General features: G+C 51.9%; 2 protein-coding genes across 2 annotated transcripts in view; both read left to right on the plus strand.

Annotated features, from left to right (window-relative positions):
- Window positions 1-1,972, plus strand: part of LOC134336983 (uncharacterized) — a 29,227-nt gene extending 27,255 nt beyond the window's left edge. The window contains exon 3 of the mRNA XM_063031727.1: window positions 1,901-1,972. Within this exon, the coding sequence (XP_062887797.1) occupies window positions 1,901-1,928 (28 nt within the window). The 3' untranslated portion in view covers window positions 1,929-1,972. The remainder of the gene's footprint in view (window positions 1-1,900) is intronic.
- Window positions 1,973-6,280: 4,308 nt separating this feature from the next.
- The window catches only part of spag5 (sperm associated antigen 5), a 56,162-nt gene continuing 46,938 nt past the window's right edge, over window positions 6,281-15,504 (plus strand). The window contains exons 1-4 of the mRNA XM_063031690.1: window positions 6,281-6,499; window positions 9,445-9,573; window positions 10,803-12,538; window positions 13,832-14,024. Of these exons, the coding sequence (XP_062887760.1) occupies window positions 6,449-6,499; window positions 9,445-9,573; window positions 10,803-12,538; window positions 13,832-14,024 (2,109 nt within the window). The 5' untranslated portion in view covers window positions 6,281-6,448. The remainder of the gene's footprint in view (window positions 6,500-9,444; window positions 9,574-10,802; window positions 12,539-13,831; window positions 14,025-15,504) is intronic.

Raw genomic sequence — 15,504 nt, forward strand, 5'->3', positions numbered from 1 at the left:
ACTCCACCATCCCTTCCTCAACTCCACCATCCCTTCCTCTCCTCAACTCCACAATCCATTCCTCAACTCCACAATCCATTCCTCAACTCCACAATCCATTCCTCAACTCCACCATCCCTTCCTCAACTCCACCATCCCTTCCTCAACTCCACCATCCCTTCCTCAACTCCACCATCCATTCCTCAACTCCACCATCCCTTCCTCAACTCCACCATCCCTTCCTCAACTCCACAATCCCTTCCTCAACTCCACCATCCATTCCTCAACTCCACCATCCCTTCCTCAACTCCACCATCCCTTCCTCAACTCCACCATCCCTTCCTCAACTCCACCATCCATTCCTCAACTCCACCATCCATTCCTCAACTCCACAATCCATTCCTCAACTCCACCATCCCTTCCTCAACTCCACCATCCCTTCCTCAACTCCACAATCCATTCCTCAACTCCACAATCCATTCCTCAACTCCACAATCCATTCCTCAACTCCACAATCCCTTCCTCAACTCCACCATCCCTTCCTCAACTCCACAATCCCTTCCTCAACTCCACCATCCCTTCCTCAACTCCACCATCCATTCCTCAACTCCACCATCCCTTCCTCAACTCCACAATCCCTTCCTCAACTCCACAATCCATTCCTCAACTCCACCATCCCTTCCTCAACTCCACCATCCCTTCCTCAACTCCACCATCCCTTCCTCAACTCCACCATCCCTTCCTCAACTCCACCATCCCTTCCTCAACTCCACCATCCCTTCCTCAACTCCACCATCCCTTCCTCAACTCCACAATCCCTTCCTCAACTCCACCATCCCTTCCTCAACTCCACCATCCCTTCCTCAACTCCACCATCCCTTCCTCAACTCCACCATCCCTTCCTCAACTCCACCATCCCTTCCTCAACTCCACCATCCCTTCCTCAACTCCACCATCCCTTCCTCAACTCCACCATCCCTTCCTCAACTCCACCATCCCTTCCTCAACTCCACCATCCCTTCCTCAACTCCACAATCCCTTCCTCAACTCCACCATCCCTTCCTCAACTCCACCATCCCTTCCTCAACTCCACCATCCCTTCCTCAACTCCACCATCCCTTCCTCAACTCCACCATCCCTTCCTCAACTCCACCATCCCTTCCTCAACTCCACCATCCCTTCCTCAACTCCACCATCCCTTCCTCAACTCCACCATCCCTTCCTCAACTCCACCATCCCTTCCTCAACTCCACCATCCCTTCCTCAACTCCACCATCCCTTCCTCAACTCCACCATCCCTTCCTCAACTCCACCATCCCTTCCTCAACTCCACCATCCATTCCTCAACTCCACCATCCATTCCTCAACTCCACCATCCATTCCTCAACTCCACAATCCCTTCCTCAACTCCACAATCCCTTCCTCAACTCCACCATCCCTTCCTCAACTCCACAATCCCTTCCTCAACTCCACAATCCATTCCTCAACTCCACAATCCCTTCCTCAACTCCACAATCCCTTCCTCAACTCCACAATCCCTTCCTCAACTCCACAATCCCTTCCTCAACTCCACAATCCCTTCCTCAACTCCACAATCCCTTCCTCAACTCCACAATCCCTTCCTCAACTCCACAATCCCTTCCTCAACTCCACCATCCCTTCCTCAACTCCACCATCCCTTCCTCAACTCCACCATCCCTTCCTCAACTCCACCATCCCTTCCTCAACTCCACCATCCCTTCCTCAACTCCACCATCCCTTCCTCAACTCCACCATCCCTTCCTCAACTCCACCATCCCTTCCTCAACTCCACCATCCCTTCCTCAACTCCACCATCCCTTCCTCAACTCCACAATCCCTCCTTGGGTCTGAATGACACCAACAATCTGTTCATGTGCTCTCTCCCCCTCCCCATCCACAGCATCCTGGGGTCTGAAGGATTAAACTGATACTGACCCACCCGGTGGAACACAGCGGTCAGAGTCTGCCATTCGTACCCAAACCCAGCACCACGTTCATCGTTCAGAGAAGCATCAGTGACGGGCTGAGGCCGGACCTTGGAGAAATTGCTGTGGATCTGCGGAAAATGTTATTCCCTTAAAGCAGAGGGACATGTTCCTACTTTATCCCAGAAAGCAGGGGGATATATTCCTACTTTATCCTGTAAAGCAGAGGGATACATCCCTATACCATTCCCGGAAAGCGGAGGGGCCACAAGAAAGCTGATCCATCTGTGGCGTTTAACAACAGTCTCAAACCCCAAGGAGGAGCTGTTACTCGGCTCAGCAGTGGGAGCATTTGAGAAACTCAAGTTGAAAGTAAATGTATTATCTATGTATCTATACATCGCTGTATACAAACCTGGGATTCATTTTCTTGTGAGTATTCACAATAAATACACAGAAACACAACAGAATCAATAAAAGATTGCACACACCAAGACGAACAACCAGCCAGCGTGCAAAAGACAATCTACTGTGCAAATATAAAAAAGAAAGATAATGGTCATAATAAATAAGCAATGAATATTGACAACACGAGTTGTAGAGTTTTTGAAAGTGAGTCTATAGAATGTGGCAACACACATCAAAGTTGCTGGTGAATGCAGCGGGCCAGGCAGCATCTCTAGGAAGAGGTACAGTCGACGTTTCAGACTGAGACCCTTCGTCAGGACTAACTGAATGAACAGATAGTAAGAGATCTGGAAGTCGGAGGAGGAGGGGGAGATCCAAAATGATAACAGAAGACAGGAGGGGGAGGGATAAAGCCAAGAGCTGGACAGGTGACAGGCAAAAGGGATACGAGAGGACCATGGGACAGGAGGTCCGGGAAGAAAGACAAGTGGGGGGGGGGAACCCAGAGGATTGGCAAGGGGTATAGTGAGATGGACAGAGGGAGAAAAAGGGAGACAGAAAATAAATATATATAATAATAATAAATAAATAACAGATGGGGTACGAGGGGGAGGTGGGGCCTTAGCGGAAGTTAGAGAAGTCGATGTTCATGCCATCAGGTTGGAGGCTACCCAGACGGAATATAAGGTGTTGTTCCTCCAACCTGAGTGTAGCTTCATCTTTACAGTAGAGGAGGCCGTGGATAGACATGTCAAAATGGGAATGGGATGTGGAATTAAAATGTGTGGCCACTGGGAGATCCTGCTTTCTCTGGCAGACAGAGCATAGGTGTTCAGCAAAGCGGTCTCCCAGTCTGCGTCGGGTCTCGCCAATATATAAAAGGCCACATCGGGAGCACCGGACGCAGTATGTCACCCCAGTCGACTCACAGATGAAGTGTCGCCTCACCTGGAAGGACTGTTTGGGGCCCTGAATGGTGGTGAGGGAGGAAGTGTAAGGGCATGTGTAGCACTTGTTCTGCTTACACGGATAAGTGCCAGGAGGGAGATCAGTGGGGAGGGATGGGGGGAGACAAATGGACAAGGGAGTCGCGTAGGGAGCGATCCTTGCGGAAAGCAGAGAGTGGGGGAGGGAAAGATGTGCTTGGTGGTGGGATCCCGTTGGAGGTGGCGGAAGTTACGGAGAATAATATGTTGGACCCGGAGGCTGGTGGGGTGGTAGGTGAGGACCAGGGGAACCCTATTCCTAGTGGGGTGGCAGGAGGATGGAGTGAGAGCAGATGTGCGTGAAATGGGGGAGATGCGTTTGAGAGCAGAGTTGATAGTGGAGGAAGGGAAGCCCCTTTCTTTAAAAAAGGAGGACATCTCCTTCATCCTGGAATGAAAAGACTCAGGATGTGGTGGAGAAGTTTAGATAGGTAACTGGATGGGACGGAATTGAAGAGAAGTTTAGATATGTACACAGGTGGGAGAGGTACGGGAAGCCCTGGTCTATGGGCTTTGATGGGTCTACCCAGAGTAACAGTTCGACAGAGACTGGATGGACCGAATGGCCTGCTTCAGTTCTGTGGTGCTCTGTGACTCTATGACCAGATGGAGGGAGGGGTGCTGTTGCTCACGGTGATGGTACAGGAGACCCCGGACTGATAGGTCAGAGTCAGACGAGGAATTACAGTGACAGGCCCCGGATGGCCTGTGAAATGTGCCCAGGTCCCGGGTCCCGGGTCCTTCCCGTCGTGTTCTATCAATGGGCAATGAAGCTCCTGAGCTGGACAGCACTGCCCGCAGTTCCAGGTCCCCAGCTTTAGGGAACTTGTGAAGAGCTGCAGAAGAGATGTAGTGGGATGGTCCTGACGTGGACACAGATCAGAGAAGATGGATGGTTCGCCTAGGAACAGGGGAAGTTGTAAAAGAAATACAACAGTTTCAAATATAGAGAAACAGAGCAGAATTCAGGTCAAAGCCCTCGAAACTCCAGTTAGGCCTCATCTGGAGTAATGCTTACAGATCTGGTCAGCCCACTCTGGGAAGGGTATCAAGGTTTAAGAGACGGTGCAGAAGAGGTCACCAGGGTGTGGCCTGGATTAGAGGGCACGAGCCGTAATGAGCAGTTGGACAAACTTTCTCTGGAGTGACGGAGGCTGAGGGAGATCTGATAGAGGTTTGTAAGATTATGAGGGGCACAGATAGAACAGACAAAAACTAATATGTTCCATGAGTTGAAATGTCTAATACCAGAGGACATGCATTTAAGGTGAGAGGGGGTCATTTCAGATGTGAGGGGCAAGTTTTTTTAAAAACACAGAGTGTGGTGGGTGCCTGGAATGTGCTGCTTGGGGTGGTGGTAGACATAGATACATTAGAGACTTCTAAGAGACGTTGAGATTGGCACGAATGTGAGGAAAATGGAAGGGTGTGTAGGCAGAAGCAGTTAGTTTAGTTGGGTATTTGATTACTAATTTAATAGATTCAATGCAACATTGTGGGCCGAAGGGCTGTACTGCTCTATGTTGTGAAGGAATCTGATGCAGGTGCTCTGGGTGGATGAAGGTGTTCCCACGTGTGGACGGGTTAGGAGTTGGGGAGCACAGACGAACCCCACAATGAGGAGAGACCTCGTCCATTCATTTACTTTGCCTTCATTCAGAGGAACCAGTTGCCAGAGGAAGTAGTCAAGGTGGGTACAATTGCAATATTAAAGAGGCATTTGCATAGTCATAGTCATACTTTATTGATCCCGCGGGAAATTGGTTTTCGTTACAGTTGCATCATAAATAATTAAATAGTAATAAAACCATAAATAATTAAATAGTAATATGTAGATTATGCCAGGAAATAAGTCCAGGACCAGCCTATTGGCTCAGGGTGTCTGACCCTCCAAGGGAGGAGTTGTAAAGTTTGATGGTCACAGGCAGGAATGACTTCCTATGATGCTCAGTGTTGCATCTCGGTGGAATGAGTCTCTGGCTGAATGTACTCCTGTGCCCAACCAGTACATTATGTAGTGGATGGGAGACATTGTCCAAGATGGCATGCAACTTGGACAGCATCCTCTTTTCAGACACCACCGTCAGAGAGTCCAGTTCCATCCCCACAACATCACTGGCCTTACGAATGAGTTTGTTGATTCTGTTGATGTCTGCTACCCTCAGCCTGCTGCCCCAGCACACAACATCAAACATGATCGCACGGGCCACCACAGACTCGTAGAACATCCTCAGCATCGTCTGGCAGATGCTAAAGGACCTCTGTCTCCTCAGGAAATAGAGACTGCTCTGACCCTTCTTGTAGACAGCCTCAGTGTTCTTTGACCAGTCCAGTTTATTGTCAATTCGTATCCCCAGGTATTTGTAATCCTCCACCATGTCCACACTGACCCCCTGGATGGAAACAGGGGTGGCCAGTACCTTAGCTCTCCTCAGGTCTACCACCAGCTCCTTAGTCTTTTTCACATTAAGCTGCAGATAATTCTGCTCACACCATGTGACAAAGTTTCCTACCGTAGCCCTGTACTCAGCCTCATCTCCCTTGCTGATGCATCCAACTATGGCAGAGTCATCAGAAAACTTAGTACATAGAAGCATGGGACTTGAAGTGTTTTGGGTCAAATATGGGCAATTGGGAGGATATTGTAGTCAGCATTGACCAGTTGGGCCGAAGGGCCTGTTTCCACTCTGTGATTTTATAGCTGGGACAGGATGTGAAAAGGAAGGTTCTGCAGACTGAGGGGGAAGCAACAACAAACACACACACACACACACACACGGCGCTGGAGAAACTCAGCGGGTCGAGCAGCGTCCATGGAGGGAGGAGGTCGCTGGGCGCTTTGGGGCGAGATTGCAGGAACGGCCTCCGATCGGTGGCGGCGCTGCAGCAGCCCGTCTCCTCTTGGTTCCAGTTCATCCTCCTCGTTCTCGGCGACCGGCGCGGCGTGATGTCGTCACCGGCTCCCGTTGGCGGAGCGGCCAATGAGTGAAGGGGCGGTAGATTTGAAATTGGTGGAACCGGAGCGAGCGAGGAGACGGAGACGCGGCGGCCGGGGCCACTCCGCTCACACCCGGCCCTCCGCCTGCTGACGGCGCTCCTCTCTCTCTCTCCTCCCCAGGCGAGGGGACCATGTTCGGCCAGCGGCAGTCGGTGGAGCGTGATGACCAGCGGCCTAGCACCGTAGGTGACGGGAGACGGGAGTCGGGGTTGGGGTCAAGGCGAGGGAAGTGGGTTGCTCTCGGGAGGTGATGATACTCTCCGGCGGTGTCAGTTCGGGGTTCGGTCCCAGCGCCCCCGTGGCCGCTCGGGTTTCCTCCCACAGTCCAAAGGCGTTAGTTGTGCTGTGGGTCGCCTGGGCTCGAGGCGTGGCACGGTCACCTGGAGTGAAGGCAGATGCGAGGTGACGTGACGTGACAGAGCTGTACAAGATGGTAAGAGTGGACAGCCAGAAACTTTTCCCCAGGGTTGAAATAGCCAATACGAGGGGTCATAATTTTAATGGGTTTGCTGGGAAGTGTAGTCAGAGGGGGATGTCAGAGGAGAGTTTTTTTTACACAGAGTGGTGGGTGTGTGGAATGCACTGCTGGGGTGGTGTTGGGGGCAAATACTTTATGAATATTTAAGAGACTCTTAGGCACATAAGTGAAAGAAAGATTGTAGACTCTGTGGGAAGAAAGGATTAGATTAATCTTGGAGTAGATTTTAAAAAATGTTGCAACGCCCTGGGTCAAAGGGTCTGAACTGTGCTGTTGTGTTAAAGGATGGACAGACTAGGCTTGTGTCTGCTGCAGTGAGAGGAGAAGATTGAAACAAAACATCCTGAGCAATTTTGACAGGGTTGATGTGAAGAGCATCACAGCTCTGAAATAGATCCTTCGGCCCATCTAGTCCATGCTGAACTGTTATTCTGCCTAGTCCCATTGACCTGCACCCTCCATACCCCTTCCATCCGTGTTCCTCTCCAAACCTCTCTTGAACTTTGCCATCAAGCCCACATTCACTACTTGTGCTGGCAGCTCGTTCCACACTCTCACCTCCCTCTGAGTGAAGAAATTCTCCTAAAACATTTCATTTTTTTTTACCCTGAACACGTGACCTCGAGTTCTAGTCTCAGCAGTGGAACAAACCTGTCTGGATTCCTCAATCTTGTATACCTCAGTCAGATCTCCCCTCGTTCTCCTGTGCTCTAGGTAATAAAGTCCTAACCTGTTCAATCTTTCCCTGTAACTCAGGCCGTCACATCACATATCACAGCAACGGCACAGGAAAGGCCCTTCGGCCCACAATGTGGTGCCATCCAATTAAATGAGCAATCAAATGGCCAGCAAGTTCCTTCTGCCTACACACAGTCCCTATTCTTCCATTTTCCTCATATTCATCTGCCTATCTTAACCTCCCTAACATACAGAGCCTAGAAAAAGTACTCATCCCTCTTGGAAATTTTCATGTTTTATTGTTTTACAACATTGAATCACAGTGGATTTAATTTGCCTTTTTTTTTACGCTGATCAACAGGAAAAGACTCGTGTCAAAATGAAGAGATCTGTTTTCACTTTAATGTGGAAGTCTTTTTCTATTGATCAGTGTAAAAACAGAAGGCAAATTGAATCCATCGTGATTCAATGTTGTCAAACAATAAAACATGAAAAATTCTGATGGAGGGGTGAATACTTTTTCTAGTCCCTGATGTAGCTGCCTCTACCACCACCCCAGGCAGCACAGTTTAAGAATAAGGGGTAGACAATTTAGAATGGAGTTGAGGAAAAACTTTTTCACACAGAGGGTTGTGGATCTGTGGAATGCTCTGCCTCAGGATTCTCTGGATTCTTTCAAAAAAGAGTGAGATAGGGCTCTTAAAGATAGCGGAGTCAAGGGATATGGGGAGAAGGCAGGAACAGAGTACTGATTGTGGATGATCAGCCATGATCACAGTGAATGGCGATGCTGGCTCAAAGGGCCGAATGGCCTACTCCTGCACCTATTGTCTATTCCAGGCCCCCACCATTCTCCGTGTAACAAACTTGCCCTACACGTCTCCTTTAAAATGACCCCCTCTCGCCTTAATGCATGCTCTCTGGTATTAGACATTTCAACCCTGGATAAAAGATGGTGTCTGTCTTCACTCTCTATGCCTCTCATAATCTTAAAAACCTTTAGTAAACTCCCTTGTAAACTTTCTCTCTACTTTTTCAATCTTATTTGCTGTTTCCTCTTGTGGAAGAACCTCAAATTGGAGGGTCACTGTAAATGTTAGGGGGTGCCTGATGAGGTTTCTTTCCTGCTGGGGTGGTGGAACTTTGGAACTGCCTTCCTCAAGGGGCAGTGGAGGCAGAGTCTTTGAGTGTTTTTCGGACGGAGGGAACTAGATTGATGAGCGGGGGTGACAGCCCCCCACCCCTTTCTGATGTCCACCCGTCTATGGAGATTGACCAATTGACGCGTCTTGGTGCACGTATCAGAACCGCTGCGTTCACAGTGCCAACAGCATTGTCAGAGACCTCTTCCCCCAGCCCCACACTCTCTCTGAATTATTGTCGTCAGAATGCCCTGCTGCCCCCCTTCACTCCCCAGCTCTCAGGCACACTCTCATCCTGCACTCGTCACTTTTCAACTTTTATTGCTGTTGTTTCACAAATTTACACAACTGCTTGTTTTATTATCATAGTGTCAGTAACATTATCCCCTCACACAAACGTGTACCTCACACTATGTCAACCTGTCAATCTTCAGGCCATGTCACTAAGAGACGTCTGCCAATATTCAGTGTCTGTGTGAATGTACGTACATACAGACAGTACATATCACCGCACACACAGTCACACGCATTCACGCACAGCCGCGCACTGACCTTTCATTTAGCTCGATACGTAACTGGAACGAGAAATTCTGGAGACACCCGTCAGGTTTGGCGTGTGTGTAAGGAGAGAAACAGTTAACTCTTCGGTCTCCAGACGTTTGTCGGATCTGTTTGCCTGAATCTAATGCTTGGTGCCGATGAGGGGTCTTGATCTGAATTGCTGACTGTCTCTTCACCCCCTAGTGGATGCTGCCTGACCTGCTGAGCTCCTGCGGTGCCCTGTGTCCTGTCCGTTTGACGCTGACTGTTCCCTTGTCTTCCCCCGCAGCCGAGCAGGAAATGCGGCCGGGTCCCGTTGCAGGAGTTGGCGCCACAGTGCAGCGTTCAGAGAGACGTGCGGAGCTGTGGCCGAGCGGCCAGCGGCCTGACCCCGCTGCTGCGCGGGCTGCGCCTGGAGGTGAGTACGTGAGTGGTACTGCGCACCGCGCGCTTCCAGTTCAGCCACGTTACTGCACACGCGCACAGCTCCGCCTCGCCCGGTGGCTGTGAAAACCCCCGTCTCTGCCTTTCCCTGCAACTTGCTGCCTGGCCTTATTCCAACGCTTGCCCCCTGCCCACTAGCTCCTCCACTCCCAGTACCCTGCAGCTTTTCTAGAAACCTCTGACTGCGTCCAAATTCTTCCTCGTTCTCCACCAGATCCCAGTGAAGAACATAGAACAGTACAGGCCCTTCAGCCCAAAATGTAATGCCAATCTTTTAATCTGCTCTAAAGACAATCTAACCCTTCCTTCCATTTTTCTATCATCCATGCTGATGCAAGAGTCTCTCAGATGTCCCTCATGAATCTGGCTGTACCACCACCCCAGCAGCAAATTCCACACACACACCCACCGCCATCTGTGTGAGCGGGGGAGCCCAAACAAACCTACCTCAGACATCTCTCCCACCCACCCCCCCATACTTTCGTCCAATTAGCTTAAATTCATCCCCTCCTATTTGCCACCTCTACCCTGGGGAAAAGTCTCTGACTGTCCACTCTGCCTGTGCCTCTTATCATCTTGTACACCTCTATCAAAATCACCTCTCATCCTGCTATATTCTACAGAGAAAAGCCTTCATTCACACAACCTGTCCTCATAAGACACGCTCTCAAATCCAGGCAGCATCCTGGTAAATCTCCTGTGCAACCTCTCACATCCTTCCTACGATGAGGTGAGCAGAAATGAGCACGACATTCCCAGCGAGGTCTAACCAGGATTTTATAGAGCTGCAGTGTTGTCTCATGATTCTTGAACTCAATCCCCACTAATAAAGGTCAACACACCATATGCCTTCTTAACTACAGTATGAATGCAGTTTCAACCTCCGAGTTGAAATGAAAATGTCTGTGAAGATTAAAAGATTAAAGATTATTTTCATTTTTGACATGTACATTGAAACATACAATGAAATGCATCGTTTGCCTGACTGACCTACGCAGTTTCAGGATGTGCTGGGGGCAGCCACATTCCACTGCCAATATAGCACGCCCACGTTCACCCACCCTAACCGGCAGGTCTTTGGACTGTGGGAGGAAACCCACGCAGTCACGGGGAGGGCTGCCTCCTCGTTGCATCTGGCTGGTGCGTTGCTGACTTTGTGGTCTCGGTATGTTTCTCTCCTGAGACTGTGCTTGCTCTTTGCAGGAGGGTTTCCTACCCGTCTCGAGGCTGGTTTACGAGGACCTCTGCAGGAATATCTTTGTGGAGGAGGAGGAGGAGGAGGAGGAGGAAGTGGTCTGTACTCCCTGGGTACGGGACCGGGTCCCTTTGGTGCCCCCGACAGCTGGGGGCTTCAGTGACACGAGCTCACTGCCCACTGGGACTCCTGAACCCACAGCCAGCGAAGGCCCCTCGTCTCCACAGGTAAACCATGGCGACCTGCCTCGGGGAACGTGCAGCAACGCTGTCCGGATGGTCGTTACTGAGACACGGGAGGATCCAGAGCCGTCGGTCATTGTGGCTGGATCTGTGGAGCTGGGGCAGCAGGGACCAGAGACAGCAGTCACTGTTGCGGCTGGACTGAAGGCAGGGTCCCCCGCGATCCCAGCTGGCGGGGCAAGCTTGCCACAGTCTGGCTCCGGGCCCGAGCATGTCCGTGACGGTACCGAGGAGGCGTCACTCGAGCCTCTGGCCCTACGCCCACCCGATCATCCAGCCCTACCCTCCTGCTCGGAGTCTGTGAGAGTGAGGGGAGATGGGGAGGCGTCACCTGCCAGCAAAGAGGGGGTGAGGTTAGGAAAAAGGAAGAGGCTTTGCACGGCCGGAGAAGGGGAGGGGTTGAATGCTGATGAGGGGGGGCAGTGTGTTCCACTGCCCACGGGGGGAGAGCAGCTGCCAATAGCAGGAGAGTGGGAGCAGCCAAGAATGTCAGACCAGGAGGCAGGAGTCCCGTCTGGGGACGGGGCGGCGTGGCCCCAGGACGAGGCTCGAGCAGAGATACAGGGGAACCCAGAAGCGATCCTTGCTGTACACACTGGAGCAGACTCCCCTCCTCTCTGTGTCTCGGGTCCCAGTGACCTGGAGCAGCCCCGTACAGAGAGACGGTGGCAGCCAGCATTGGCACTGGCGCCTGTCGAGGGCAGGGTACCGGTGCTGGCTGACGAATGCGAGGAGCAGCTAGGTAGGGCACAGGCTGAGGAGGAAGGTGAGGGGCAGGTGCTGGAGATTGAGGATGATGAGGGGAGGGCAGAGGACGAGGACAAGGGGCTGGAAAAGGAAGAGGGGAGGGTGGAGGAGGGTGAGGCACAGGTAGAGGCTGGCACAGGGAGGGTGTTGGATGAGGGCTCAGTACAGACCGAGGAAGTGGAGGAGCAGAAGACGGAGACAGGCACAGTGCAGACTGAGGAGGTGGAGATGGGCACAGTGCAGACTGAGGAGGTGGAGATGGGCACAGTGCAGACTAAGGAGGTGCAGAGGGGCACAGTGCAGACAGAGGAGGTGCAGAGGGGCACAGTGCAGACAGAGGAGGTGGAGACGGGCACAGTGCAGACAGAGGAAGTGCAGAGGGGCACAGTGCAGACAGAGGAGGTGGAGGAGCGAGCCGAGCCCGCAGTGGAGGTGCAGACCGAGGAGGCCGTGGATCGGGCGGAGCTGGGCACGAGCCCGTTGCCACCCCCTGCGTCCTGCGCGCTGACCTGTCTGATCCACCCAGCCAGCGCTCGGACACCTGCGGACACCTGGAAGCTGCTGGCACAGCTCGGCACCAGGAGGGTCACCTGTCGAGACGTCAGCACAGGGATTACTCCCCTGGGGTCGCACTGCATCGCCACTTGTATGACCCCCGTCAGCCTGGCGGACAGTGATGTCAACACCTCCGCGGTGGAGGATTCCGGGGGGAGCACGACGGACAGCGCGGTGCTGACGGACTCTCTGCTCTGGAAGTAAGTCAGGGATCGTTGGGTGGGCAGTACCCACCCAGAGACCGAATCCGGCGGCCGAGCGGGGCAAGTGTTGGTGTCGCTGCTCCACTCTGCTTCCCTCTCACTCTCACCGTCTCACAGCCCCACTGAGACGAGGCCAATTCCCCGCCAAGACACCCAGTTGTATTAAGAAACACACTCAACATGCTGGAGGAGCTCAGCAGGTCAGGCAGCATCTATGGGGGCAAAAAAACTGTTGATGTTTTGGGCTGAGATAGTCCGGGTTCTGATGCAGGGTCTCAGCCTGGAACAGCGGCTGATAATTACCCTCTTGTAGGGGCTGCCTGACCTGCTGAGTTCCTCCAGCGTCTGGTGTGTGTTGTCCTGGAATTCCGGCATCAGCTGAATCTCTTGTGTTAGCTCTGCCCGCTGCTGAGGGAAGAGGCAGCCGCTCTTCCTGCCCTCCCCGGGGCAGTAATGCTGATCCCACAGGGGATATCCGCAGTGCATCTGAAAGTCACCCTCAGCTGGTCCTCCTCCCCTTTTCCTTCATCTGTAACAGTATTCTTCACTCCCCTCCCGGTTTCTGGTGGAGAGTGGGAGCCCTAGGGTCCTGCTCTCTGACAACCAGCCCGGCCCTTTCCCGCATTGGTGGTGTCCTCAGCTCCCAGGCAGTGTGACTGGCCTATGCAGCTCCGGCTAATTCAGTGTGCAGGATATTTTAGGTGAGAGATTCCCAACCTGCCATCTGCAGACCCCTCTGTTTATGGTACGGCTCCATGGCATAAAAAAGGTCGGGAACCTCTGGTTTAGAGGGTCAGACTAGAACTGTTACCTGGGGAGGTTGGGGTTCAGTACAGCAGGCAGAGAGAGATGTCCTGGAAACGTGGACTGTGTGCTGCTGAATTTGTCCTCCAAGCATCCATCAGTCCTGATAATTGATTTTAACCTTTATTGTCACATGTACATTGAAACACTGAAATGTGTTGATTGTGTCAACAACTAACACAATCCGAGGATGTGTCGGGGGCAGCCTGCAAATTCACCACACTTCTGGCGCCAGCGTAACTCCCTGACCCTAACCCGTACGCCTTTGCCTTTGGGATGTGGGAGGACACTCGTGTGATCACAGGGAGAACGTAGAAACTCCTTACCGACCGCGGAGGCAATTGAACTCTGATCTCTGGTTCTGTATGTAGTGGTTGCCTCTCTCTCCTCCTTAACACTCTGTAACACCTTGGGGTACGTTACTAAAGGGGTCCTGACCCCTGTTTCTGTCTGGTCCCTAAACCATAACTGCCTTGCTGCCCACAGCATCAACCTGGAGAACCTGCAGACCATGCCCCGGGGAGAGCTGGAACGGCGTCTGGAGACAACCCTGCTCATCACCGAGGTTCTGTCCAGTCAGCTGAGTGACCTGTCCAGGAGCAAGGGCCTTCAGCGGGGCGTAGGGCCAGCAGATCAGAGGGAGGCCTTCACCCAGACCACCTGTACCCAGGCACCCGAGGTAAGGGCATCTGTGCCGAGGTTGGGACCCCTCAGGCTCATGTTTTGTCGTGGAAAACGATGATCATGTAGGAACCCCTCTCGGGCCTTCCATTCTGTGTCAGTCTTTGTACATTGTGCCCCTGCTCCCCTCTGCCCCCACAAGATCAAGGCTGTTTCATGTAAATTCCAGTACACACGTGTAAAGGAGAATGAAATAATTGTTTCTGCAGATCCTATGCAGCATAAAAAAAAACACAATAAGATAAAGAACACAGTAATAAAAAACACAATAAATATAAACACAGAGCTTCTCTACACAGATTGATTGTGTGTCCATAAAGTGACACTGGGTACGGGAGTGACTGACAGGAAATGATAAAGTAGTGGTGGTTGGGGGTGTGGAGGGGTGGGTGAGTGGGTGGAGGTGTTGATCAGCCTCACTGCTTGGGGAAAGTAACAGTTTTTGAGTCTGGTGGTCTTGGTGTGGATGCTCCATAGCCTCCTCCCTGATGGGAGTGAGACAAACAGTCCATGAACAGGGTGGGTGGGATCCTTCATGATGTTACTGGCCCTGTTTCCACTCCCTCCTATTCCCTGTCTGACGTTATCCAGCCTGCCCTTAAACCCATCTCTTTCACCTGACCCCAGAAAGGCCGCTTCCATCGTTAAAGACCTTGGCCATCGTGGACATGCCACTTGTTCTCTCTTGTTCCTCTCCGCGTCTTGTGGCGCGTCGGGCCATTTCTGTACCGTTCGTCTGTTCTTTACGAGGCCGAGTTGCCCGCTCGACACTCAACCCATCAGGAATGGAAGGCGTGCAAGGAGCCGGCCAGATTCGAGCCTGACACCACTGACCTTGAAGTCTGTTGTGGATGCCACTGCTCCGCCGGCTGGCTTATCTTCAATCATTACTGCATATAAATGATAATAAAAATATAAAATCAGAAATACATGGTGCAACAAGAGAAGGGGTGTTCGTGGATTGATTGAGGACCCCCCCCATCTCGAGCATGCCCTCTCCTCATTGGGCAGCCGGTGTGGGAGCACGAAGACCCACACTCAACGATTCAGAAACAGCCCCTTCGCTTCCACCACCAGAGTTCCCAACAGTCCATCAGTACTACCTCATCATTCCTACTCTTTTCACTATTTAATTGTTTTCTAATTTATAGATTGGCCTTTACACTGCGATGCTGTCACAAAGCAAAAAACTTCACATCGCGTGTCAGTGCTAATAACCCTGATTCTAATTGCCCCCTGGTCTGGGAAGCAGGGACCATCCGAATTCCCAGCTGCGAGTGAGGGCTCTGGTTTTGCCTGTGAGGACACATCAACATGTCGAGGCAACCTCCAGCCTCCCCTTTCTAGAGGAAAGAACGTACCCTATCCCATCCTTTCTGATGTGTCCCGTGTCCCATTAACTATCTGTCTCACCCTTCATTCAGCACAGAACGGGCTCGTCCAGCCCACTAACCACACGACCCAGCAACTTACCTATT

The sequence above is a fragment of the Mobula hypostoma genome, chromosome 23 (genome assembly GCF_963921235.1).
Source record: "Mobula hypostoma chromosome 23, sMobHyp1.1, whole genome shotgun sequence".
Lineage (NCBI taxonomy): Eukaryota > Metazoa > Chordata > Chondrichthyes > Myliobatiformes > Myliobatidae > Mobula > Mobula hypostoma.